General features: G+C 40.9%; 3 protein-coding genes across 6 annotated transcripts in view; 2 read left to right on the forward strand and 1 right to left on the reverse strand.

Annotated features, from left to right (window-relative positions):
• Positions 1–25025, forward strand: part of LOC109561561 (zinc finger protein 426-like) — a 42807-nt gene that overhangs the window by 14613 nt on the left and 3169 nt on the right. Inside the window, exon 6 of one of the 4 annotated variants that reach the window (XM_070792772.1) lies at positions 15433–20461. The exons of 1 other annotated variant lie outside the window; for it this stretch is intronic. In XM_070792772.1, coding sequence (XP_070648873.1) covers positions 15433–15495 — 63 coding nt within the window. In that variant the 3' untranslated portion in view covers positions 15496–20461. Of the gene's footprint in view, positions 1–15432; positions 20462–23189; positions 23246–25025 lie in introns of those variants that run through there. 2 more of the 4 variants (XM_070792773.1, XM_070792775.1) reach the window with 2 other exon arrangements.
• LOC139184076 (zinc finger protein 266-like) lies at positions 342–2785 on the forward strand. Its single transcript, XM_070792767.1, is given in 2 exon segments — positions 342–1744; positions 1746–2785. Coding segments are annotated over 2 exon segments (1344 nt in total). The 5' UTR covers positions 342–506; the 3' UTR covers positions 1852–2785.
• The window catches only part of LOC109561565 (zinc finger protein 177-like), a 41468-nt gene continuing 28061 nt past the window's right edge, over positions 11619–25025 (reverse strand). The window contains exon 9 of the mRNA XM_070792778.1: positions 11619–23226. Coding sequence (XP_070648879.1) covers positions 23219–23226 — 8 coding nt within the window. The 3' untranslated portion in view covers positions 11619–23218. The remainder of the gene's footprint in view (positions 23227–25025) is intronic.

Here is a 25025-nt window from a genome sequence, read left to right on the forward strand (position 1 = left end):
CCCCATGGCATATGGGTTCTTAGTTCCATGACCAAGTATTGAACCCACATCCTCTGCATAGGAAGGTGGATTCTTAACCATTGAACCACCAGGGAGTCCCCTGTAGAACTCTTTTAGGATGAGAGTATATGGCACATCATTCTTAAAGAAGGATTTCATCATTTAAATTGAAATAAATCAACAGGGCAAGAATAGTATGAATGTAATGGAGATGGTATAAATCATTCATCCTCATTATAATAATGTTTCTGTTTTGAGATGGGTAGGAGGAGTTAAATGAGTCTGAGAAATCTTTGAATCATCATCCTTCCATTTCTCCACAGGCAAGAGGCCATAATGTACAGGAACTCTATGACAGTGAGCAATGTGGGAAAGACCTCAGTGACCACTCATGCCTTAGGACATACAGGAGTACTCAAAATGGAGGGAACCCTTATGAAGATAATCAGTATGGGAAAAACTTCCTTACTCTGCACAACAAATCCTTTACTGGAGAAAAATATTCCATGTTTAATCAGTGTCGAAAAGCTGTCATGCTGACTCCAGATATTGTACACTGGAAATCTAACATACAGGAAAAAGCCTTAGAACCCAGAGATGTTGGGAAAGCCTTTGTTAATCAGTCTTACCTTCGGACACAAGTGAGAGCTCACAATAAAGAAAAGCTCTACAAATGGAAGGAATGTGGAAAAACTTCTGTTCACTCAACAAGCCTTCATGCACATGTGCCAACTCACACTTCTAACAAATGCTACAGATGTGAGGACTCTGGAAAAGTCTCCACTGCATCCCTAAGCCATAGACAACATATAAAAACACACACTGGAGAGAAGCCTTTTCAGTGTGACACATGTGGGAAAGCCTTTAGGTTTTCCTCATACCTTCTTGTTCACAGTCGAATTCACACTGGAATAAAACCCTACAAATGTAAGGAATGTGGGAAAACCTTTAGATTGTCTTCATACCTTCGTGTTCACAGTCGAATTCACACTGGAATAAAACCCTACAAATGCAGGGATTGTGGGAAAGCCTTTAGATTATCCTCATACCTTCGTGTTCACAGTCAAATTCACACAGTAATAAAACCTTACAAATGTGAGGAATGTGGGAAAGACTTCAAACATTCTCTACCCTTTAACATTCACATGGGAACTCACACTGGAGAGCAACCCTATAAATGTAAGGAGTGTGGGAAAACCTTCACTCGATCTTCAGGCCTTATTGAACATATGAAAACTCATACTGGAGAGAAGCCTTTTAAGTGTGACACATGTGGAAAAACCTTCACTCGATCTTCAGGCCTTACTGAACATATGAAAACACACACTGGAGAGAAGCCTTTTAAGTGTGACACATGTGGAAAAACCTTCACTCGATCTTCAGGCCTTACTCGACATATGAAAATTCACACTGGTGAGAAGCCTTTTAAATGTGACACATGTGGGAAAGCCTTTGCTTCTTCTTCCCACCTCATTAGACATCTACAGTCTCATACTGCACAGAAGACTATTAAATGTGACAAATGTGGGAAGGCCTTTGCTAATTCCTCATATCTTACTATACATTTTAGAACTCACACTGGAGAGAAGCCTTTTGAGTGTAATGTGTGTGGGAAAACATTTACCACTTCTTCATATCTTATCATACACAAACGAACTCACACTGGAGAGAAACCATATGAATGTAAGGAATGTGGAAAAACCTTTTCTCACTTCTCAAGCCTTTCTTACCATATAAAACGACATTGAAGAGAGGCCATTGAAATGTGACAAGTGTGGAAAAGCCCTTGCTGCTTTCTCAAATCTTATGAATCATTTTTTTGAAAATTTTGGCTGCACCCACAGCATGTAAGACCTTAGTTCCCAGTGACTGAACCCAAGTCTCCTGCATTGGAAGGCAGAGTTTTAACCACTGGACCACCAGGGAAGTCCCTTACTAAATATTTTTGAACTCACAATGGAAAGATGCCTTTACAGTGTAATAAGTGTGGGAAAAGATTTGCAAATTCTTCACCCTTTGCCATTCACAAGTGTATTCACACTGGTGAGATACCGTATAAATGTTTGGAATGCGGGGAGGCATTTGCTGCTTCTAAGCACTTTTAAAATGTTATTTATTCATTTTGGCTGTACCGTGCAGCTTGTAGGGTATTAGTTTCCCAACCAAGGATTAAACCTGGGCCCTTGGGAGTGAGAGCATGGAGCTGTACCCACCACTGGACTGCCAGGGAATTACCTAAGTATTTTAGAGCTCATACAGGGCAGAAGACTTTCAAGTGTAATATATGTGGGAAAACATGTACCAGTTCATCCGTTACCACACACAAAGCTATTCACAGTGGAGAGAAACCCTATAAATGTACAGAGGAAAACTTTTTGTCTTTCTGATTCACTTCAACAACCTGAAAGGTCAACACTTGGGAGCTGCTCTACAAATGTTAGGAATGTGGGAAGCACGTCAGTCCCACAGCTGGTATGTAAGATATCACAGTGGAGATTTCCCTGGTGGTCCAGTGGTTAAGGATCTGCCTTGCAATGCAGTGGACACGAGTTCAATCCCTGCTTGGGGAACTAAGATCCCACATGCCACAGAGCAACTAAGGTTGTGCGCTACAAGTGCTGAGCCTGCACATTGCAACTAGTGAGTCCACCCACAGCAACAAAGGATCTGGCATGAGGCAACAAACCTCTTCCATGCCACAAATAAGACTCAAAGCAGCCAAATAAATAAATTTAAAAAACTCACAGTGAAGCCATATTATAATATTAAAGACACATGGACAGCCCTTTACTCTTTCCTCAGTGAAATTAATATTTTTTAAATATGGGAAATCTTGCAGTAGACAGAAATCCTACTGATTTAAGCTATGTGGCTAAGTTTTATTACTTTTTACATTTTATACCTTTAGGAAAAAGAAAGTAATTTTAACTTGTTCTTAGAGGTTTAAATGGTTATTTATTGAAGACATCCAATGTATCTTTTCCTGTGTAAATTCTGGTTCTGCTAAATACCTTAATGTTCACTTATAATCTCACTGTGGAGCAAAACTTTATGAATGTAAGAAGTTAGTTGTAGAGTCATCATTTTCCATTAGATTGTTCCTCATTCTTAATAAACATGAGGTATTTCACAGTCAAGAGAAACTGAATATGGAGTATTTGGAAAATACTACCCTGAGTCTGAGATCTTAGAGTTGCTGAGAGGTGTAGAGTGCTGGGGGTTCTGTATATCTGTTTCAAGCATTTGTGATTTGCTCTGACCTTGGGGAGAGTCTTGACACGACTGAGGAACTAAACAACAAGAACAAGTTCTTGCACACAGTGTGCCTTTCTTCACTCTCACAGCTAGACCAGGCCAGTATAGTGACTACACTTTCAGTTTGCACCTGGGTCTGAAGTGGACCTACAGGATACACACTTTATCCTTGTCTAACCTGCTGGATTCTCTTGTTGGATTGACATTGTCTTCACATTGTGAAGACAGGGAGTGCTTAAATGTGTACAGTGCTCACCAACCTCATTTATGGTGAGGACTTCCCTGGTGGCTCAAACATTAGAGAATCCACCTGCAGTGCAGGAGACCTGGGTCGGGAATATCACCTGGAGAAGGGAATGGCTACCCATTCCAGTATTCTTGCCTGGAGAATTCCATGGACAGAGGAGCCTGGTGGCCGACAGTCCATGGGGTCACAAAGAGTTGGACATGACTGATCAACTAACTTTCTTCTCATGCTGTCCAAGGTGAGGGATATGGTATGTCTATAAATTCTGTAAAATTATCGTGTCGTTCTTACCCTGATCCTGGCATGGCACGAGTGGAGAAGATTACATCTAATGTGAGTCACCCTGATTTCATGACTTTTGTAGGTGAACACCCCAGCATCTGAGGGAGAATCTTTAATCTCAAGCTGTGCAGAAAGTAATTGAGAATAATGTTCTCTTTCACCCCTAAACCCAACACCACAGTCTGACAAAACAACTGTATTTTTCTTGGTCAGACAACAGCTGTCACTGATGATATAACTTGCTTATGTATTTTTTATTTCACTCATCTGTGAAAACAAAAACTCATGTGAATAGAGCTGGTCCTGATCATCTACTGTGCTTGATGCCATCAGTGGCAGTTCCTGAGTGTGGGTCTTGGGTGCAGATACACACTTGCAGAAACTCGTTTTAGCCTTGACAAAGTTCTCATGCTTGAGCAGCCTTGGATTATGTTGAGTTTGGCTATCATGCCTGCAGCTGCTTGATGATGCTTTATTGAGGTTTAATCAAACCATTGTAATAATAATGATAGTCCAGATCAACCTTAATGATAAATCCTGAACAAGAATTGCATGTGCACTTTTGTGTTACACATTTGTATGTATGGAGGAATATGTCATGTTGTAGTTTAATTTGGGGTGTGTACATTGTGACTTAGCCCATCTGTTGCCGCCTTTAATTATTTGCAATGACTAAGGGCTACAGATTGGCTTTAGATGTAGCCTAATTGTCTGAAATAAGACCTGAGTATCCTAGAGATTTTTCCAGTGGTCCAGAGGTTAAGCATCGCCTTATCCTTAATGCAGGGGACTCGGGTTTGATCCCTAGTCTGGGAACTAAGATCCCACATGCTGCAGAGTAACTAAACCTGCGCATTACTAGAGTCCATATATCACAATGAAAGATCCCACGTGCTGCAACTAAGATCCAATACAGCCAAATAAATATTTTTAAAAAGACCTACCCACTGAATTTCTTATAATTGCCTGAGTCTGAGACCATGTGGGAAATGTTGAGATCACCACTGCAGATTGACCTCATTCTGCTTGGCCTCCTGTTGACAGTGTTGTCAAGTGCTGAGCAAGATAAATCAAGTAAATATGGTCCCAGCTTTTGTTATTCAGTGAGTCACAAAGTGGCATATTCACATGGAAATTCTCCAAAGCCAAGATGATGTGAGCCATGTACACATGGATGAACCTTGAAAAACATTTTAAGTGAAAATAGTTGTCTGTATGAAAAATCCAGAAAGTGCAAATCTACGTATAGAGAAAGTATATTTGTGGTTGTTTAGATATTGAGAGAAATGAAGTGGGTGATTTGACAGCCGGAAGCTGCTTTTGAAGTGAAAAGATTATAAAATTGTGACAACATTGAGTCGTATAAATTAAATAGGTGTATTGTATTGTAGGCAAATTATGTCTCAATAAAGTAGTCCCAAGAAACAAAATAAAAAATCTTGATTATACCTACACTGATTGGGTAGTTACCAGCAGAGCCAGCCAGGCCGCCCAAAGGAGGCCCATTGAAGCCTCCTACTAGGAACTCGTCCTTGGACGCCCTCCTTCCAGCATGATACACTCAGGTTCACTGAGGGCCTCACCTAGCTGGGATGCAACTAACCACCACAAAGCTAATCACACAGGGAGAGGCACAGATAACGGGAATCTCTTGCATCATTTCCGTTCCGCACCTTGAAACGTGGGGCTTTGGATGTCAGCCATATGAGGCCGATTCACACAAGTTGTAAGTAGTTCCCTCATGACTGGATGCAGTAGGACTTTGGCTCCGCCCAGAGAGGCAGGTGGAGAGAGCATTGTACCCAAGGAAAGAAGTTGAGGCTAGAAACAGATTTGAGACCCGGGCTCTGCGCAGAAGGCGGTGCACACACCCAGGGTCGGGACTGGAGGTAGGACCAGGTCTAGCGTGGGGTTTAGAGGCTGGAAGGGCAACACAGGTTGAAGGCTCACCCTGCAGGATATTCATCAAAAAGATTTTCCATCACTTAGCCAGTTTCCTAGAGCTTTTGTAGGAATTCTCCCCATACTGATGGGCCTGCTCATCTTCAAAGTCGTGGTCTATTCAGTCAATCCCATTGTTAGGCCTTTGTTTCCTCTTACTGCTTTTTATTTACACGGATACCATGCTAAAGTCTAATAATACCACTGGGTTCCTTTGGAATTTTAAGGGTAGAAATTGAAATATCTCTTTCAATCGAGATATGTAAATTTGAAAAAAAAAAAAGTTTTCAAATATGTATTTCTGGGTTTGTTTTCCATATCTAACAAAACAGGCTAGGACTTCCCCTACTATGTTAATATAGCACTGAATCAGGCATTTTTTGTCTGTTCAGGAACAGTACCACAGTTTCTCTGGTAGTCTTGTTTGCTGTGTGTTTCAGGGGGTGGCCTTTAAGAATTGAATTTTTTAAAACCCTCATGTACTAACATGTTTTATCAGAAGATTCACAGACATTATCAAATGTGTTAACATTTACGTAATGGTTATTCTACTACATTAATTTTCCAAATTATGCTGTAATTTTTTTTTATATAACTCAGGATTCTGTTTTTAAAAATAACTTCTGGATTTACTACTTTGCTTTCAGTTCAGTTCAGTTGAGTCGCTCAGTCGTGTTCGACTCTTTGAGACCCCATGAATTGCAGCACGCCAGGCCTCCCTGTCCATCACCAACTACCGGAGTTCACTGAGACTCACGTCCATTGAGTCGGTGATGCCATCCAGCCATCTCATCCTCTGTCGTCCCCTTCTCCTCCTGCCCCCAATCCCTCCAGCATCAGAGTCTTTTCCAATGAGTCAATTCTTCGCATGAGGTAGCCAAAGTACTGGAGTTTCAGCTTTAGCATCATTCCTTCCAAAGAACACCCAGGACTGATCTCCTTTAGAATGGACTGGTTGGATCTCCTCACAGTCCAAGGGAGGCTAAAGAGTCGTCTCCAACACCACAGTTCAAAAGCAGCAATTCTTCAGCACTCAGCTTTCTTCACAGTCCAACTCTCACATCCATACATGACTACTGGAAAAACCATAGCCTTGACTAGACGGACCTTTGTTGGCAAAGTAATGTCTCTGCTTTTGAATATGCTATCTAGGTTGGTCATAACTTTTCTTCGAAGGAGTAAGCGTCTTTTAATTTCATGGCTGCAATCACCATCTGCAGTGATTTTGGAGCCCCAAAAAAATAAAGTCTGACACTGTTTCCACTGTTTCCCCATCTATTTCCCATGAAGTGATGGGACCAGATGCCATGATCTCCGTTTTCTGAATGTTGAGCTTTAAGCCAACTTTTTCACTCTCCTCTTTCACTTTCATCACTTAGTTCCTCTTCACTTCCTGCCATAAGGGTGGTGTCATCTGCATATCTGAGGTTATTGATATTTCTCCTGTCAATCTTGATTCCAGCTTGTGTTTCTTCCCGTCCAGCGTTTCTCATGATGTACTCTGTATATAAATTAAATAAGCAGGGAGATAATACACAGCCTTGACGTACTCCTTTTCCTATTTGGAACCAGTCTGTTGTTCCATGTCCAGTTCTAACTGTTGCTTCCTGACCTGCATACAGATTTCTCCAGAGGCAGGTCAGGTGGTCTGGTATTCCCATCTCTTTCAGAATTTTCCACAGTTTATTGTGATCCACACAGTCAAAGGCTCTGGCCTAGTCAATAAAGCAGAAATAGATGTTTATCTGGAACTCTCTTGCTTTTTCCATGATCCAGCGGATGTTGGCAATTTCATCTCTGGTTCCTCTGCCTTTTCTAAAACCAGCTTGAACATCAAGAAGTTCACGGTTCACGTATTACTGAAGCCTGGCTTGGAGATTTTTGAGCATTACTAGCATGTGAGATGAGTGCAATTGTGCAGTAGTTTGAGCATTCTTTGGCATTGCCTTTCTTTCGGATTGGAATGAAGACTGACCTTTTCCAGTCCTGTGGCCACTGCTGAGTTTTCCAAATTTGTTGGCATATTGAGTGCAACACTTTCACAGCATCATCTTTCAGGATTTGAAATAGCTGAACTGGAATTCCATCACCTCCACTAGCTTTGTTCATAGTGATGCTTTCTAAGGCCCACTTGACTTCACATTCCAGGATGTCTGGCTCTAGGTGAGTGATCACACCATCGTGATTATCTTGGTTGTGAAGATCTTTTTTGTACAGTTCTTCTGTGTATTCTTGCCACCTCTTCTTAATATCTTCTGCTTCTGTTAGGTCCATACCATTTCTGTCCTTTATCGAGCCCATCTTTGTATAAAATGTCCCCTTGGTATCTCTAATTTTCTTGAAGAGATCTCTAGTCTTTCCCATTCTGTTGTTTTCCTCTATTTCTTTGCATTGATCTCTGAGGAAGCCTTTCTTATCTCTTCTTGCTATTCTTTGGAACTCTGCATTCAGATGCTTATATCTTTCCTTTTCTCATTTGCTTTTCGCTACTCTTCTTTTCACAGCTATTTGTAAGGCCCCCCCAGACAGCCATTTTGCTTTTTTGCATTTCTTTTCCATGGGGATGGTCTTGATCCCTGTCTCCTGTACAGTGTCACAGACCTCATTCCATAGTTCATCAGGCACTAGCTAATGTTTTTTAATGTTACTCTTCTAGATGCTTCATACATTAAAGTTTTATAACCTAACTACTCAGTGATGTAGGTTCTGTCACAATTTTTTGTTTTGAGAAAACAGCTTTATTGAAATATAATTTTTGTACTATATAATTCATGCATTTCAAAATACTCAGTTTTTCTTCTGTTTTTCTATTAATCTGTTCCTTAGATTTCCTTCATGTTCATGTATTTGGTGTATTTCAGTCTTACATGGTGTAAGGTCAACTTTTTTGGTTTAAAATAGACTGCAATCTTAATAAACCAAAATTATAACACCAGCCTAATTTATTGTTGTTCAGTTGCCAAGTTGGTCAATTCTTTGAGACCCCACAGACTGCAGCACACTAGGCTTCCCTCACCATTTCCTGGAATTCACCCAAGTTCATGCCCATTGAATTGGTGATGCCATCCAACCATCTCATTCTTTGTCATCCCCTTCTCCTCCTGCCTTCAATCTTTCCCAGCATCAGGGTTTTGTCCAGTGAGTCAGCTGTTCGCTTCAGGTGGCCAAAGTATTGGTGCTTTAGCATCAGTCCTTGAAGATGTATTCAGGGTTGATTTCCTTTAAGATACACACTGATCTCCTTGCTTTTCAAGGAACTCTCAAGAGTCTTCTCCAGCACCATAGTTTGAAAGCATCAGTTCTTCAGTGCTCTGCTTTCTTTATTGTCTGGCTCTCACATCTGTACATGACTACTGGAAAGACCATAGCCTTGACTATGCGGACCTTTATTAGCAAAGTGATGTCTTTGGTTTTTAACACACTGTCTAGGTTTGTCACAGCTTTCCTGCCAAGAAGCAACTGTCTTCTAATTTCATGGCTGCAGTCACCATCTGCAGTGATTTTATAGTCCAAGAAGAGGAAATTCGTCACCGTTTCCACCTTTTCCCCTTGTGCATGCTGCTAAGTTGCTTCAGTCATGTCCGACTCTTTGTGACACTGTGGACTGTAGCCCACCGGGCTCCTCTGTCCATGGGATCTTCCAGGCAAGAATACTGGAGTGGGTTGCCATTCCCTTCTCTAGGGAATCTTCCCAATCTTCCCAGGGATTGAACTTGCGTCTCTTATGTCTCCTGCATTGGCAGGCAGGTTCTTTACCACTTGTACCACCCAGGAAGCCTCTTCTGTTTCCCCTTATGTTTGCCATGAAGTGATGGGACCAGATACCATGATCTTATTTTTTTTAATATTGAGTTTTAAGCTGGCCTTGTCACTCTCCTCCTTCACCCTCATCAAGAGGCTCTTTAGTTCCTCTTCGCATTCTGCCATTAGAGTGGTATCATCCGCATATCTGAGGTTGTTGACATTTCTGTCGGCAGTCTTGACTCCAGCTTGTAACTCATCCAGCCCGGCATTTCCCATGATGTTCTCTGTGTATAAGTTAAATAAACAGAGTGACAATAAACAGCCTTGTCGTACTCCTTTCTCCATTCTGAATCAATCAGTTGTTCCATATGGGTTCTAGCTGTTGCTTCTTGATCCACATACAGGTTTCTTAGGAGACAGGTAAGATTCCCATCTCTTTAAGAGTTTTCCACAGTTTGTTTTGACCCATACAGCCAAAGGCCTTAACATAGTCAATGAAACAAAGGTAGATATTTTCTGAATTCCCTTGCTTTCTCTATAATCCACCAAATGTTGGCAATTTGATCTGTGGTTCATCTGCCTTTTCTAAACCCAGCTTGAACATCTGGAAGTTCTCAGTTCACGTAATCCTGAAGCCTAGCTTGGAGGATTTTCAGCATAACCTTACTACCATGGGAGATGAGTGCAACTGTCTGGTGGTTTGAACATTCTTTAGTACTGCCCTTCTTAGGAATTGGAATGAGGGTTGATCTTTTCCAGTCCTATGGCCACTGTTTGGATTTCCAAATTTGCTAACATATTGAGTGCAGCTCTTTAATACCATCATCTTTTAGGATTTTAAATAATTCTGCTGGAATTCCATCATCTCCACTAACCTTATTGGCAGCAGTGCTTCCTAAGGCCCACCTGACTTCACATTCCGGAATATCTAGCTCTGAGTGAGAGACTACGCCATGGTGGTTATCCAACTCATTAAGACCTTTTTTGTACAGTTCTTTTGTGTGTTCTTTCCATCTCTTCTTGATCTCTTCTGCTTCTATTAGGTCTTTACCATTTCTGTCCTTTATTGTGCCCCATCTTTGGGCAAAATGTTCCTTTGATATTTCCAATTTTCTTGAAGAGATTTCTAGTCTTACCCTTTCAGCCTAACTAGTAATCCCAAAAATGGTATCCTAATGGTGACAGACTTGGAAAGTTCCACTGGTCATTATGCATGAAACAAATTCACCCTGCTCAGGATGAGAAGCTTGAAACCTGAAATCCTGGAATAGTCTGCGTTATCTGACATTAGGATCTGCCTTCTTATAGAAGGGTTTTGCGTGCTGTGGGAAGCATTATGTGTTTTCTATTTTCTAATATTTCTTTGTTACCCTGAAGTTTCATAGGGTCGTAGGTAAAAACCGGCTATCTACTGCCTAGTAGAGATTGTACTTAACACCACAGTCCTCGAATTAGGAAACCTTGTGCTCAACACGTCCACAGAAGAGTTAGTTTCATGGTGACTGCACAGGATATTTACTTTTTTTTTTTTTTTTGCATTGAGATACTGTTAGTGTTCAGTGAAATATACATTTAAGTATTCCACAAATGACTTTTGAAAATTGAGTATACTTATGTAATCACCAGCCTACACAAGATATAGAAAATATTAATCTTCCGCAAAAGACCTTTGCACATTTTAGTCCATTCCCTCACCATTACCCGCAAACACTTTCTAGTTTCTAACAGTTACTTGACACTGTATACTGCGTACATATATTAGGCAGTTTGCTCATCATTTTCACATTGTATCCTACCTAATTTTTCTCTACTATTTGAAGAAACATTATGGGAGAGGTGATCAAATCTCCCAGTGAAATTGTGGGCTTTTTTGCCTTGTATTTCTGTCAAGCATTGCTTTATATATTTTACAAATAAATTACTAAGTGGCTCATAATGCACATCTCAACTTTTTATATTATGAAGAATCAGAATTTTATATATAATTAACTCCATCTGTAGAAATGCATTAAAGTTTACACAGACTGACAGTAGGGTCTGCTTCTGTTTTCTTTTTGAGGGTTTTTGCATATTGTGGGCAGTAGTATGTTTCATCTGGTTACCAATGACATAGAGCCTTGCTCAGCAAAGAGTAAAGGCACCAGTGATCTTCTTTCTTTTTTTTTTTTTTTGTCATGCCACATGGCCTTTAGGATCTTATTTCCCTGACAGGGATTAAACCTGGGCCCTCATCAGTGAACGTACAGAGTCCTAATCAACGGACCGCTAGAGAATTCACACCCAGTGATTTCTGACTAACAGACAACTGAGATCCTTCACAAGACTGTTGAAAGTACCTTGATATAATGACACCTGGATCTTATTGCTTGATGTGACGCACAGTCCTCCAGAGGATATAATTAAATTTGTCCATGTAGAGACAAAACAAAAAGTGCTCTGGCGTAACAGTTGCTATATCTTGATACCCAAAGTAGAGATTTTTTGTATTTATCAAAAGCTCCCAATTTTCTGCTTTTTCTCAATATGCCTATGAAAAACACACCTGCCAAGATATTGTAGATGAATCCTGAAGACATTCAGCTATGTGAAATAAGCCAGATACAAAAAAATAAATAAAAACTATAAGCTGTATTATTCCGCTTACATTAAGTTAACTGGAGGAATCTATTTCATGGGCAGAGACAAAGTAGAAGAGATGTCAAGACTAGGGAAAAGGGCATTGGGGAGTTAGTGTTTAAGTACCAAGTATCAATTTGAGATGGTAAAAAATTTCTGGAGATAGATGGTAATGATGGTTACATAACAATAAGAATATACTTAATGCTACTGAATATACTTAATGCTTTTTTTAAATTTGTTTTTATATTTTGCTATGCTGGGTCTTTCAGGATTTGAAACAGCTCAACTGGAATTCCATCACTTCCACTAGCTTTGTTCATAGGCCCACTTCACATTCCAGGATGTCTGGCTCTAGATGAGTGATCACACCATCGTGATTATCTTGGTTGTGAAGATCTTTTTTGTACAGTTCTTCTGTGTATTCTTGCCACCTCTTCTTAATATCCTCTGCTTCTGTTAGGTCCATACCATTTCTGTCCTTTATCGAGCCCATCTTTGCATGAAATGCTCCCTTGGTATCTCTAATTTTCTTGAAGAGATCTGCCGGTAGCCGGTGTGAGGAGCTCCGCCCATTGCAAAGGTCATGAGGAAGGAGGCTCGGCATACACAAAGGCGGGATGGAGCCTCAGGAGTCCCCCTGGATATTCTCGAGCATCTACCCCCAAAAAACCAGAGTCTGCCTACTTTACTGCTTTGTGCTCTCACCTCTGACTTTACTGGGGGCTGTCCCCCACCACCATCTCACTCTCTCTGATAAACAGTTAACTCACAGCTCCAGTTAATAACAGCTTACAGTTCCTGGGCATTAGGAGTGTTTAAATCCAAACCCCTCAGATAGCTCTCTAACTCGCCTGACAAGTTTACCCGGACTCCTACAGCTATGCATACAATTGTTCACAGTCTCCCAGCCATGAGAGGCACGGGAAGCTTAAGATATTCAAATAGCTTAGAGCCTCTCGGAGAGTTAGAAACTGTCAGGATAAAACTAGTAAAAGATTTCATTGATGAGCCAATGCTTGCTGCCAAGTTTCCACATCCCCGGTATTGTATCCTTGAATGTGTATTGATTAATATAGTTGGTATGTAGAAAAAATAAGTAGTGGCCTTGGTGTTAGCAACTTTAGAACCTTAAGGTAATAAATTCTTTCCTTTGTTATAAACCCACTGCACCTCTGCCCTATAGGGAATGCAACTTTATCTAACACCTTCGGAGGATGGCGCCAAACCTTAAAATAATTACTCTTAGAGAAAATAAGTCTTATGGTTGACAAACCTTTGTCAAGAGTCATAAAATGTTAATAGGCCTTCTGACCAGAAGATGATGTAAATCATCTAAACCATTTGTATATGATAAATTTGCAGGAAAGAAACCCTGGTTTCGATAAGGATCAAAGACTGCTGACTTTGCATGATTTCACATGATCCCTATTATCCTCTATGTGTATACTTAGAGTATACAAGCCCCTGTTGAAAATAAAGCTATGGGCCTTGTTCACCGAAGCTTGGTCTCCCCATGTCATTCTTTTTCTCAATTTCTGGCTGAGTCTCCATCTGGAGCACGGAGGTCCTCTGCAACCATTTATTTGCCTGGGCTTCTAAGACCCACTCAAGAAGGTGCCTAAGGTGGAGCACCTTCCACTACTCGAGAGGGCACCTGCGGCCTCCGTGGTCAGAGCTAACCTGATGTCACAGGTTATATTGATTTTCCCCGTAAACCAAGCCACTCAGCCTCTTTTCTCCACTGAATTTTCCTACTGAGCTATCCTCATTCTATTACTCTTTATATCTTTGATGAATATTTAAATAAAGCTATTGTATCCAATTGGAGAAGGAAATGGCAACCCACCCCAGTGTTCTTGCCTGGAGAATCCCAGGGAGGGGGGAGCCTGGTGGGCTGCCGTCTATGGGGTCGCACACAGCCGGACACGACTGAAGCGACTTAGCAGCAGTAGCAGCAGCATTGTATCCAGTGAACTCGCCGAAGCCATCTCCCCTTCAAATTCCCTGGATCAGCCGGGGCTGGACCTCAGCAGAGATCTCTAGTCTTTCCCGTTCTGTTGTTTTCCTGTATTTCTTTGCATTGATCTCTGAAGAAGGCTTTCTTATCTCTTCTTGCTATTCTTTGGAAGTCTGCATTCAGATGCTTATATCTTTCCTTTTTTCCTTTGCTTTTCATTTCTCTTCTTTTCGCAGCTATTTGTAAGGCCTCCCCAGACAACCATTTTGCTTCTTTGCATTTCTATTCCATGGGGATGGTCTTGATCCCTGTCTCCTGTAAAATGTCACGAACCTCCACCCATAGTTCATCAGGACTCTATCAGATCTAGTCCCTTAAATCTATTTCTCACTTCCACTGTGTAATCATAAGGGATTTGATTTAGGTCATACCTGAATGGTCTAGTGGTTTTCCCTACTTTGTTCAATTTAAGTCTGGATTTGGCAATAAGGAGTTCGTGATCTGAGCCACAGTAAGCTCCTGGTCTTGTTTTTGCTGATTGTATAGAGCTTCCCCGTCTTTGGCTGCAAAGAATATAATCAATCTGATTTTGGTGTTGACCATCTGGTGATGTCCATGTATAGAGTCTTCTCTTGTGTTGTTGGAAGAGGGTGTTTGCTATGACCAGTGCATTCTCTTGGAAAAATTCTATTAGCCTTTGCCCTGCTTCATTCCGTATTCCAAGGCCAAATTTGCCTGTTACCCCACGTGTTTCTTGACTTCCTACTTTTGCATCCCAGTCCCCTATAATGAAAAGGACATCTTTTTGGGGTGTTAGTTCTAAAAGGTCTTGTAGGTCTTCATAGAACCGTTCAACTTCAGCTTCTTCAGCATTACTGGTTGGGGCATAGGCTTGGATTACTGTAAAATTGAATGGTTTGCCTTGGAAATGAACAGAGATCATTCTGTCGTTCTTGAGATTGCATCCAAGTACTGCATTTCAGAATCTTTTGTTGACCATGATGGCTACTCCATTTCTTCTAAGGGGTTCCTGCCCGCAGTAGTAGATATAATGGTCATCTGAGTTAAATTCACTCATTCCAGTCCATTTTAGTTCCCTGATTCCTAGAATGTCAATGTTGCCATCTCCTCTTTGACCACTTCCAATTTCCTTGATTCATGGACCTAACATTCCAGATTCCTATGCAATATTGCTCTTTATAGCATCGGACCTTGCTTCTATCACCAGTCACATCCACAACTGGGTATTGTTTTTGCTTTGGCTCCATCCCTTCATTCTTTCTGGAGTTATTTCTCCACTGATTTCCAGTAGCATATTGGGCACCTACCGACCTGGGAAGTTCCTCTTTCAGTATCCTATCATTTTGCCTTTTCATACTGTTCATAGGGTTCTCAAGGCAAGAATACTGAAGTGGTTTGCCATTCTCTTCTCCAGTGGACCACATCCTGAAAGATGATGCTGTGAAAGTGCTGCACGCAATATGCCAGCAAATTTGGAAAACTCACCAGTGGCCACAGGACTGGAAAAGGTCAGTTTTCATTCCAATCCCAAAGAATGCTCAAACTACCACACAATTGCACTCATCTCACATGCTAGTAAAGTAATGCTCAAAATTCTCCAAGCCAGACTTCAGCAATATGTGAACCGTGAACTTCCAGATGTTCAAGCTGGTTTTAGAAAAGGCAGAGGAACCAGAGATCAAATTGCCAACATCCTCTGGATCATGGAAAAAGCAAGAGAGTTCCAGAAAAACATCTATTTCTGCTTTATTGACTATGCCCAAGCCTTTGACTGTATGGATCACAATAAACTGTGGAAAATTCTGAAAGAGATGGGAATACCAGACCACCTGACCTGCCTCTTGAGAAACCTATACACAGGTCAGGAAGCAATAGTTCGAACTGGACATGGAACAACAGACTGGTTCCAAATAGGAAAAGGAGTACATCAAGGCTGTGTATTATCACCCTGCTTATTTAATTTATATACAGAGTACATCATGAGAAATGCTGGACGGGAAGAAACACAAGCTGGAATCAAGATTGCCGGGAGAAATATCAATAACCTCAGATATGCAGATGACACCACCCTTATGGCAGAAAATGAAGAGGAACTAAAGAGCTTCTTGATGAAGGTGAAAGAGGAGAGTGAAAAAGTTGGCTTAAAGCTCAACATTCAGAACACGAAGATCATGGCATCTGGTCCCATCACTTCACAGGAAATAGATGGGGAAACAGTGGAAACCGTGTCAGACTTTATTTTGGGGGGCTCCAAAATCACTGCAGATGGTGATTACAGCCATGAAATTAAAAGACACTTACACCTTGGAAGGAAAGTTATGACTAACCTCGATAGCATATTCAAAAGCAGAGACATTACTTGGCCAACAAAGGTCCGTCTCGTCAAGGCTATGGTTTTTCCAGTGGTCATGTATGGATGTGAGACTTGGACTGTGAATAAAGGTGAGCACCAAACAATTGATGATTTTGAACTGTGGTGTTGGAGAAGACTCTTGAGAGTCCTGTGGACTGCAAGGAGATCCAACTGGTCCATTTTAAAGGAAGTTAGTCCTGGGTGTTCTTTGGAAGGAATGATGCTAAAGCTGAAACTCCAGTACTTTGGCCACCTCATGCAAAGAGTTAACACACTGGAAAAGACCCTGATGCTGGGAGGGATTTGGGGCAGGAGGAGAAGGGGACGACAGAGGATGAGATGGCTGGATGGCATCACCGACTCAATTGACATGAGTCTCAGTGAACTCCGGGAGTTGGTGCTGAACAGGGAAGCCTGGCATACTGCAATTCATGGGGTCGCGAAGAGTCGGACACGACTGTGCGACTGAACTGAACTGAACTGATGTTGGGTCTTCAGTTGCTACATGCAGGCTTTCTCTAGTTGTGGGGAGAGGGACTACTCTGTAGCTGCTGTTCATGAGCTTCTCTCATTGCAGTGGCTTCTCTTGTTATGGAGCACGGGCTCTAGGGCAGTCAGGCTTCAGTAGTTGTGATGTACAGGCGTAAGTTGTCCTGAGGCATGTGGAATTTTCCTGGACCAGGGATTGAACCCATGTCCCCTGCATTGATAAGCAGATTCTTAACCCCTGATCCACCATGAAAGTCCTAAACTACACAGTTTAAATGGTTGAGCATAAATAATATGTGATGTATATTTTATCATAGTAAAAAATTGTGGAAGGAGATTATATGTATTATTTGTAGGAATCTCGTAAAATACCATTTCCAGGGAAAAGAAATTCTAAGTAGGCTTGGCTGACAGTACCTCTCAGAGAGTCCCAGGTCAACAAAATACCCATCCAATATAGAAGGCTCTTACGTGCTTGAGGTTCATTAATTTATATATCTGAGGCACGTGTTTAGAACAGTCATTTTAAAGCAACTAACCAATAAAAAATCAGATTTTTAAAGGGCTAGATTTTAAAATTGCTACTAAAACCAGACCCTGAACTGAGAGATATATTGAGTTAAAAAATGAAAAGAATAAAGCAACTTGCTCAGACAGTATTTCACAGAAAGGGAAAACCAAACAAAACACCTGAATAAAACATCTAACAGAAAATGGAATTTTAAAACACCCACATGTAGGGTCAGTCCTGCAGGTTTCCTGAATAGGGACGTTAGTAGGCTCACAAGTTCAGCTGCCTCAGCCTCTCAAAAACAGGAATGTCCCAATCCCCCAGATCACAAGCCATTCTTTATGTGACAAGTGACTGAGCAGTCAGGAGGAAGACAGCTGCCTGTGAGAGTGGCAGCTCTAGGTGAAGAGTAAAGAAAGGACCAGAGCTGCATTGACTGCAGGATCCCAAATAGCCTAGGGGATAAAGCCAATGGGATAAACTCAATGGATGGCCCCACTGGAGGCTGATGGAGACAGCCAGGTCCAGAATAGAAAGGGTTAGAAAAGACCAACATGAATCCTTCATGACCCAATCCTTCATCACCCAAGCTGGTGAACAGTCACACCTGTTCCTGTCATCAATACTGTAATGTCCACGGTGGGGCAATCATGCACTCAGTCTACATGACTGTGTTCCCTGTACTGTATTGTTTAGTCACTAAGCCATGTCCAACTCTATGACCCCATGGACTGCAGCATGCCAGGCTCCTCTGTCCTCCACTGTCTCCCAGGGTTAGCTCAGATTCATGCCCATTGAGTTGGTGATGCTATCTAACCACCTCATTCTCTGCCACCCTCTTCTCCTTTCCTTCAATCTTTCCCAGCATCAGGGTCTTTTTCTAGTGAGTCAGCTCTTTGCATCAGGTGGCCAAAGTATTGGAGCTTCAGCTTTAGCATCAGTCTTTCCAGTGAATATTCAGGGTTGATTTTCTTAAGGATTGACTGATTTGATCTCCTTGCAGTCCAAAGGACTCCCAAGAGTCTTCTCCAGCACCACAATTCGAAACTATTCATTCTTTGGCATTCAGCATTCTTTATGGTCCAACTCTCACATCTGTATGTGACTACTGATGTAGTCACGATGTACTGTGTATGTAAGTTAAATAAGCAGAGTGACAATATACAGCCTTGAAGTACTTCTTCCCCAATTTGGAATGAGTCTGTTGTTCCATGTCCAGTTCTAACTGTTGCTTCCTGACCAGCATACAGATTTCTCAGTGTGCAGGTTAGGTGGTCTGGTATTCCCATCTCTTGAAGAATTTTCCTCAGTTTGTTGTGATCCACATAGGCAAATGCTTTTGCATAGTCAATAAAGCAGAAGTAGATGTTTTTCTGGAACTCTCTTGCTTTTTCTATGATTCAACAGATGTTAGTCATTTGATCTCTGGTTCCTCTGCCTGTACTAAGTCCAGCTTGAACATTCATGGTTTATGTACTGTAGAAGCCTCACATGAAGAATTTTGAGCATTACTTTGCTAGCATGTGAGACGAGTGCAGTTGTGCTGTAGTTTAAGCATTCTTTGGCATTGCCGTTCTTTGGTATTAGAATGAAAACTGACCTTTTCCAGTCCTGTGGCCACTGCTGAGTTTTCCAAATTTGCTGGCATATTGAGTGCAGCACTTTCACAGCATCATCTTTCAGGATTTGAAATAGCTCAACCGGAATTCCATCACCTCTACTAGCTTTGTTCGTAGTGATGCTTCCTAAGGCCCACTTGACTTCACTTTCCAGGATGTCTGGCTCTAGGTGAGTGGTCACACCATCATGGTTATCTGGGTCATGAAGATCTTTTTTGTATCGTTCTTCTGTGTATTCTTTCCACCTCTTAATATCTTCTGCTTCTATTGGGTCCATACCATTTCTGTCCTTTATTGTGCCCATCTTTGCATGAAATGTTCCCTTGGTATCTCTAATTTTCTTTAAGAGATCTCTAGTCTTTCCCATTCTGTTGTTTTCCTCTATTTCTTTGCATTGATCACCAAGGAAGGCTTATTTCTCCTTGCTATTCTTTGGAACTCTGCATTCACATGAGTATATCTTTCCTTTTCTCCTTTGCCTTTTGCTTCTCTTTTCTCAGCTATTTGTAAGGCCTCCTCAGACAACCATTTTGCCTTTTTGCATTTCTTTTTGTTGGAGATGGTCTTGATCACGGCCTCCTGTACAATGTCACAAACCTTCGTCCATAGTTCTTCAGGCACTCTATCAGATCTAATCCTTTGAATCTGTTTGTCACTTCCACTACATAATCGTAAGGGATTTGATTGAGGTCATACCTGAATGGTCTAGTGGTTTTCTCTACTTTCTTCAATTTAAGTCTGAATTTGGCAATAAGGAGTTCATGATCTGAGCCACAGTCAGCTCCCAGTCTTATTTTTGCTGACTGTATAGAGCTTCTCCATCTTTGGTTGCAAAGAATATAATCAATCTGATTTCAGTATTGACCGTCTGGTCCCTTGTGTTGCTGAATAGGAGGAGAATCCTGAAATCCTGCAATCCACGCAAGATGCTGCTTGAAAAAAAAAAAAAAAAACCAAGATAGATTGTATAGGAGGTAATACTACAAAAGAGCCGCAAGTTCAGAGGAATTGGTTTTGGACTTGGAGGACGGGATTTTGGTAACAACTTTATTGAGACATTATTCACATAGAATTCACCCACTTAATGTGTACATTCAATGGTTTTTCACAAATTCTGAAAACATTACTATAATCAATTTTAGAATGATTTCATCACCCCAAATACACCATCCCATCCACAACCCTAAGCAGCTACTAATCTATTGATTATCTCTACAGATTTGCCTATTCTGACAATTTCATATCAGTTTTTTTAAAAAATTACCATATGGGGGACTTCCCTGGTGGTCTGGTGGCTAAGACTCTGAACTCCTAATGCAGGAGGCCCTGATTTGATCCCTTGTCTGGGAACTAGATCCCACATGCCGCAACTAAGACCCAGCACAGCCAAATAGATATTTTTTAAATAAAAAAATTAAAATACTATATGCCTTCTTGTGACATTTCTTTCACATAGCATAAACATCTATGCTGTAACATTTATCAGTATTTTTTTTTTTAGATGATGAGTTTGAATTTGAATATTAATTCAAATGAGCTATCATAAAATGAGACAATGGGTTTGAATTTGAATATTAATTCAAATGAGCTAGGTAAGTATTAGCAAGTAGAATATAAAGCCACATTAAGAAAATAATAAGCCTTGACCAAGTGGATTTACTCTAGGAAGTCAAGGTTTGTTCAGTTATTAGGAAATCCATTAAATAACACATCCTATAGGACATCTAAGAAGGTAAATTATATGATTATCTACATTGATGCTGAAGAAGCCTTTGACAAAATTCAATAGCCATTATTTATATAAACACTCAAGAAAATAAAAATTGGCGAATACTTTGTTGGTTGATTATCTATATCTATAGCTATGTGTGTGTCTGTGTACTGGTGACATTAGCTAATGCAATTAGATGAGAGAAATTAATTGCAAGAGAAGTAAGACCACCTCTTTTTGCAGATGATATGTTATTACACATGGAAAGGTCTACAGTATCAATTATAAAATTAATATAAGCAGGGAAGTTTCTGGTGGTCCAGTGGTTAGGACTCTTGAGTTTCCACTGCTAGGGGCACAAGTTTGACCTCTGGTTGGGGAGCTAACCAGGTTTCATCTGAAAGTCGCTCAGTCGTGTCCAATTCTTTGCAACCCCATGGACTATACAGCCCAGGGAATTCTCCAGGCCAGACTACTAGAGTGGATAGCCTTTCCCTTCTCCAGGGGATCTTCCCAACCCAGAGATCGAACCCAGGTCTCCTGCATTGCAGGTAGATTCTTTACCAGCTGAGCCACCAGGGAAGGTCTCACATGCTGCACGGCAAAAAAAAAAAAAAAAAAAAGTAAGCAATTAAAGAATTCAGTATCTTTGCAAGATATGGAATTGCCATTTAGAAGTCAAAAGCCTCCATCTACTAAGCCAGTAACTAATAAGGTGATACAATGGTAAAGGAAAAACTCAATTACAATAGTAAAAAAAGAAACTTTGGTTCAAACTTAACAAGATATGGACAAAACCCAAATGAAGAACCTTAAAACACTCTTGTAAGACAAAATAGATTTGAACAAAAGGAAAAACATCCTTTGTTCTTCAATAAAATGGCTTAACATAATAAAGATATAAATTTCCCAGGATTAATTTGGAAGTATAACATAATCCTGGGCTGCCCTTGTGGCTCAGTTGGTAAAGAATCCACCTGCAATGCAGGAGACCTGGGTTTGATCCCTCCGTTGGGAAGATCCCAGGGGGAAGGGAAAGGCTACCCACCCCAGTATTCTGGCCTGGAGAATTCCATGGACTACAGTCCATGGGGTCGCAAAGAGTCGGACTCAAGTGAGCGACTTTGGTTTTCATAACATAATCCTAATACGAATGCCAAGAATCTTTTTTTATTAGGCAAACTGATGCTAAAGTTTATATGGAAGAACAAACATCTGATGATACCCAAGAAAGCACTGAAAAACAAGCGATGATGCCCTACTGATGTTAAAACATGGCACAAAGCCACTATAACACTATAGTATTGTCACATAAATAGGAATCAAATGGAATAAAGTAGAATATCTCAAAATAGGCACAAAAACATATGGAATTTTAGTTTGTAAAGGTGGTGTTTCAGATCACTGAGACAAACATGGAGTTTTAATGAAAAGTGCAAAGACAACTAACTAGTTAGCCATCTGGGAAAAGATAAAATTACATATGTACCTCCCACCACTCACAAAAATAAAACACCAAATGGATCAATTATCTAAATGTGTGTTTTGGGGAAGCTGGGAAGCCATACACATTAAGTATGCAAGTGATTTCTGGACTAATTAAGGAAAAAGATATGACCATGAGGTGGCAGTACAGACACCTTATTTGGGTAGAACTTTGACAAGTTTCTTGGTCTTCCTGGTAGCTCAGCTGGTAAAGAATCCACCAGCAATGCAGGAGACCCCGGTTCAATTCCTGCATCAGAAAGTTCCCCTGGAGAAAGATCGATTGGCTCAGATGGTAAAGAATCCACTTGCAATGTGGGAAATCTGGGTTCGATTCCTGGGTTGGGAAGATCCCCTGAAGGAGGGCATGGCAAGCCACTCCAGTATTCTTGCCCGGAGAATCCCCATGAACAGAGGAGCCTGGTGGGCTACAGTCCATGGGATCACAAAGAGTCGGACACAACTGAGCACACAGTTGACAGGTTTGCATATGAGAAAAGTACCAGGAAATACCAAAGTTATAGCATCAGGGTTACTACTCTGAAGGGGGGAGTAGCCAAACTTCTATTCCAGGAGGAAAAGGCAGTTGCAGAGGTGGTTTATGTATCTAGGTGATATTCAGAAGCCTCATGGGGAGTCTCTGGGTCAGAAAGCTCTGAAGGGCGACAGCACTTTGGGGTCTTTATAGCCCCAGGATTTATCTTCTCATGGTGGGCAGATTTTATTTCTGGGGTATGCTAAGCAGCTGTGTTCTAAATGACTGAAAATCTCCATCTCTTTGTTTGGGCTATGTTTAAAGCTATGAATTTATGTATGTATAACTGAATCACTTCTCTGTACGCCTGAAACTAACACAATATTGTTGATCAACTATATTCCAATATAAAATAAAAATTAAAAAAAATAATTAGGACTTCCCTGGCAGTCCAGTGAACACTCTGTTCTTCCATTGCAGAGAGCACAGGTTGATCCCTGGTTGGAGAACTAAGATCCTGCAGGCCACACAACAAGGTTTAAAAAAAAAAATTTGTTTTTAATTTTTTTTTAAAAATGTTTAAATAACTTATATAAGGAAAAATAAAAACTCCAAAAAAATAAAAACAACTTAATTTGTAAATTTTTGAGTTTGGCATCAGTAGGCTACTGTGAATAATGCTGCTGTGAATATTATTGTGCAAATATTTGAATCCATGCTCCCAGTTCTTTTGGATTTATCAGATCAGATCAGTCGCTCAGTCATGTCTGACTCTGTGACCCCATGAATCGCAGCACGCCAGGCTTCCCTGTCCATCACCAACTCCCGGAGTTCACTGAGACTCATGTCCATCGAGTCAGTGATGCCATCCAGCCATCTCATCCTCTGTCATCCCCTTCTCTTCTTGCCCCCAATCCCTCCCAGCATCAGAGTCTTTTTCAATGAGTCAACTCTTCGCATGAGGTGGCCAAAGTACTGGAGTTTCAGCTTTAGCATCATTCCTTCCAAAGAAATCCCAGGGCTGATCTCCTTTAGAATGGACTGGTTGGATCTCCTCACAGTCCAAGGGACTCTCAAGAGTCTTCTCCAACACCACAGTTCAAAAGCATCATTTCTTTGGCGCTCAGCCTTCTTCACAGTCCAACTCTCACATGCATACATGACCACTGGAAAAACCATAGCCTTGACGAGACGGACCTTTGTTGGCAAAGTAATGTCTCTGCTTTTGAATATGCTATCTGGGTTGGTCATAACTTTCCTTCCAAGGAGTAAGCGTCTTTTAATTTCATGGCTGCAGTCACCATTGGCAGTGATTTTGGAGCCCAGAAAAATACCCAAAACCAAAAATCCCATGGATGGAGGAGCCTAGTAGGCTACAGTCCATGGGGTCGCAAATAGTTGGACATGACTGAGTGACTTCACTTTCACTTTTCTTTCCCAGTTCTTTTGGATTTATACCCAAAGTGAAACATAATTGTTTCATTATTTGAGGAACTTCCAAACTGATTTCCACAGCAGGTGAATTTCATATTCCCACCAGCAGTGTACAAGAGTTTGTTTCTCCACATGCTCACCAGGATATTCTTTCAACTTCATGGCAAGTTTGAAATATTTAAAAATGAGAAGTTGATCACCTGAAACTATCACAACATTGCTAATTGGCTATACCCCAATCCAAAATAAAAAGTTTAAAGAAAAAAAAGGTTGTTAAGGGAATTCCTTGGTGGTCTGGTGGTTAGGACTCAACACTTTTATTGCTGAGGGCACGGGTTCAATCTCATGATTGAACTAGGCTGGGGAACTAGGATCCCCCAAGCAACACAGTGTGGAGAGAAAAAAAAAAAAGTTGATAGAGGGGGCAAAAGGGGAATCTACTTTTGGTCAAAAAGACACTTCATGCTATGATAAATTCTAAATTCTCAAGTGACATTTTTTCCAAAGAAATTAGCATGTCATAACATACCTTTGTAGTGACCCTGGCAAGCGGCAGCTGGATGAAATGTCAGTAGCACCACTGAATCTAAAATTATTTCAAAATAAAAGGTTTTTCTAAATTCTATGTTGATTAATTTGGGGTACTGTTTAATTCTTGAAGTGTGCCTGAGGAGATGCCTGCTTGACGTCTCCACTACTGGGTGTGATGGGCATGTTAATTTTCAGATTCCCAAAACTAATGCATGATTTTCCCCAACATCTGTTCCTGCTCAGTCTTACCCCATTTCAGTAAATGACAGTTCCATTATTGAGCAACTGCTCAAGCCAAAATCCTTGAAGTCACCTTTTATTCTTTTTCTTTTTTAATTAGTTTTTTAACTG

This window comes from Bos indicus, chromosome 7, assembly GCF_029378745.1.
Source record: "Bos indicus isolate NIAB-ARS_2022 breed Sahiwal x Tharparkar chromosome 7, NIAB-ARS_B.indTharparkar_mat_pri_1.0, whole genome shotgun sequence".
NCBI lineage: Eukaryota > Metazoa > Chordata > Mammalia > Artiodactyla > Bovidae > Bos > Bos indicus.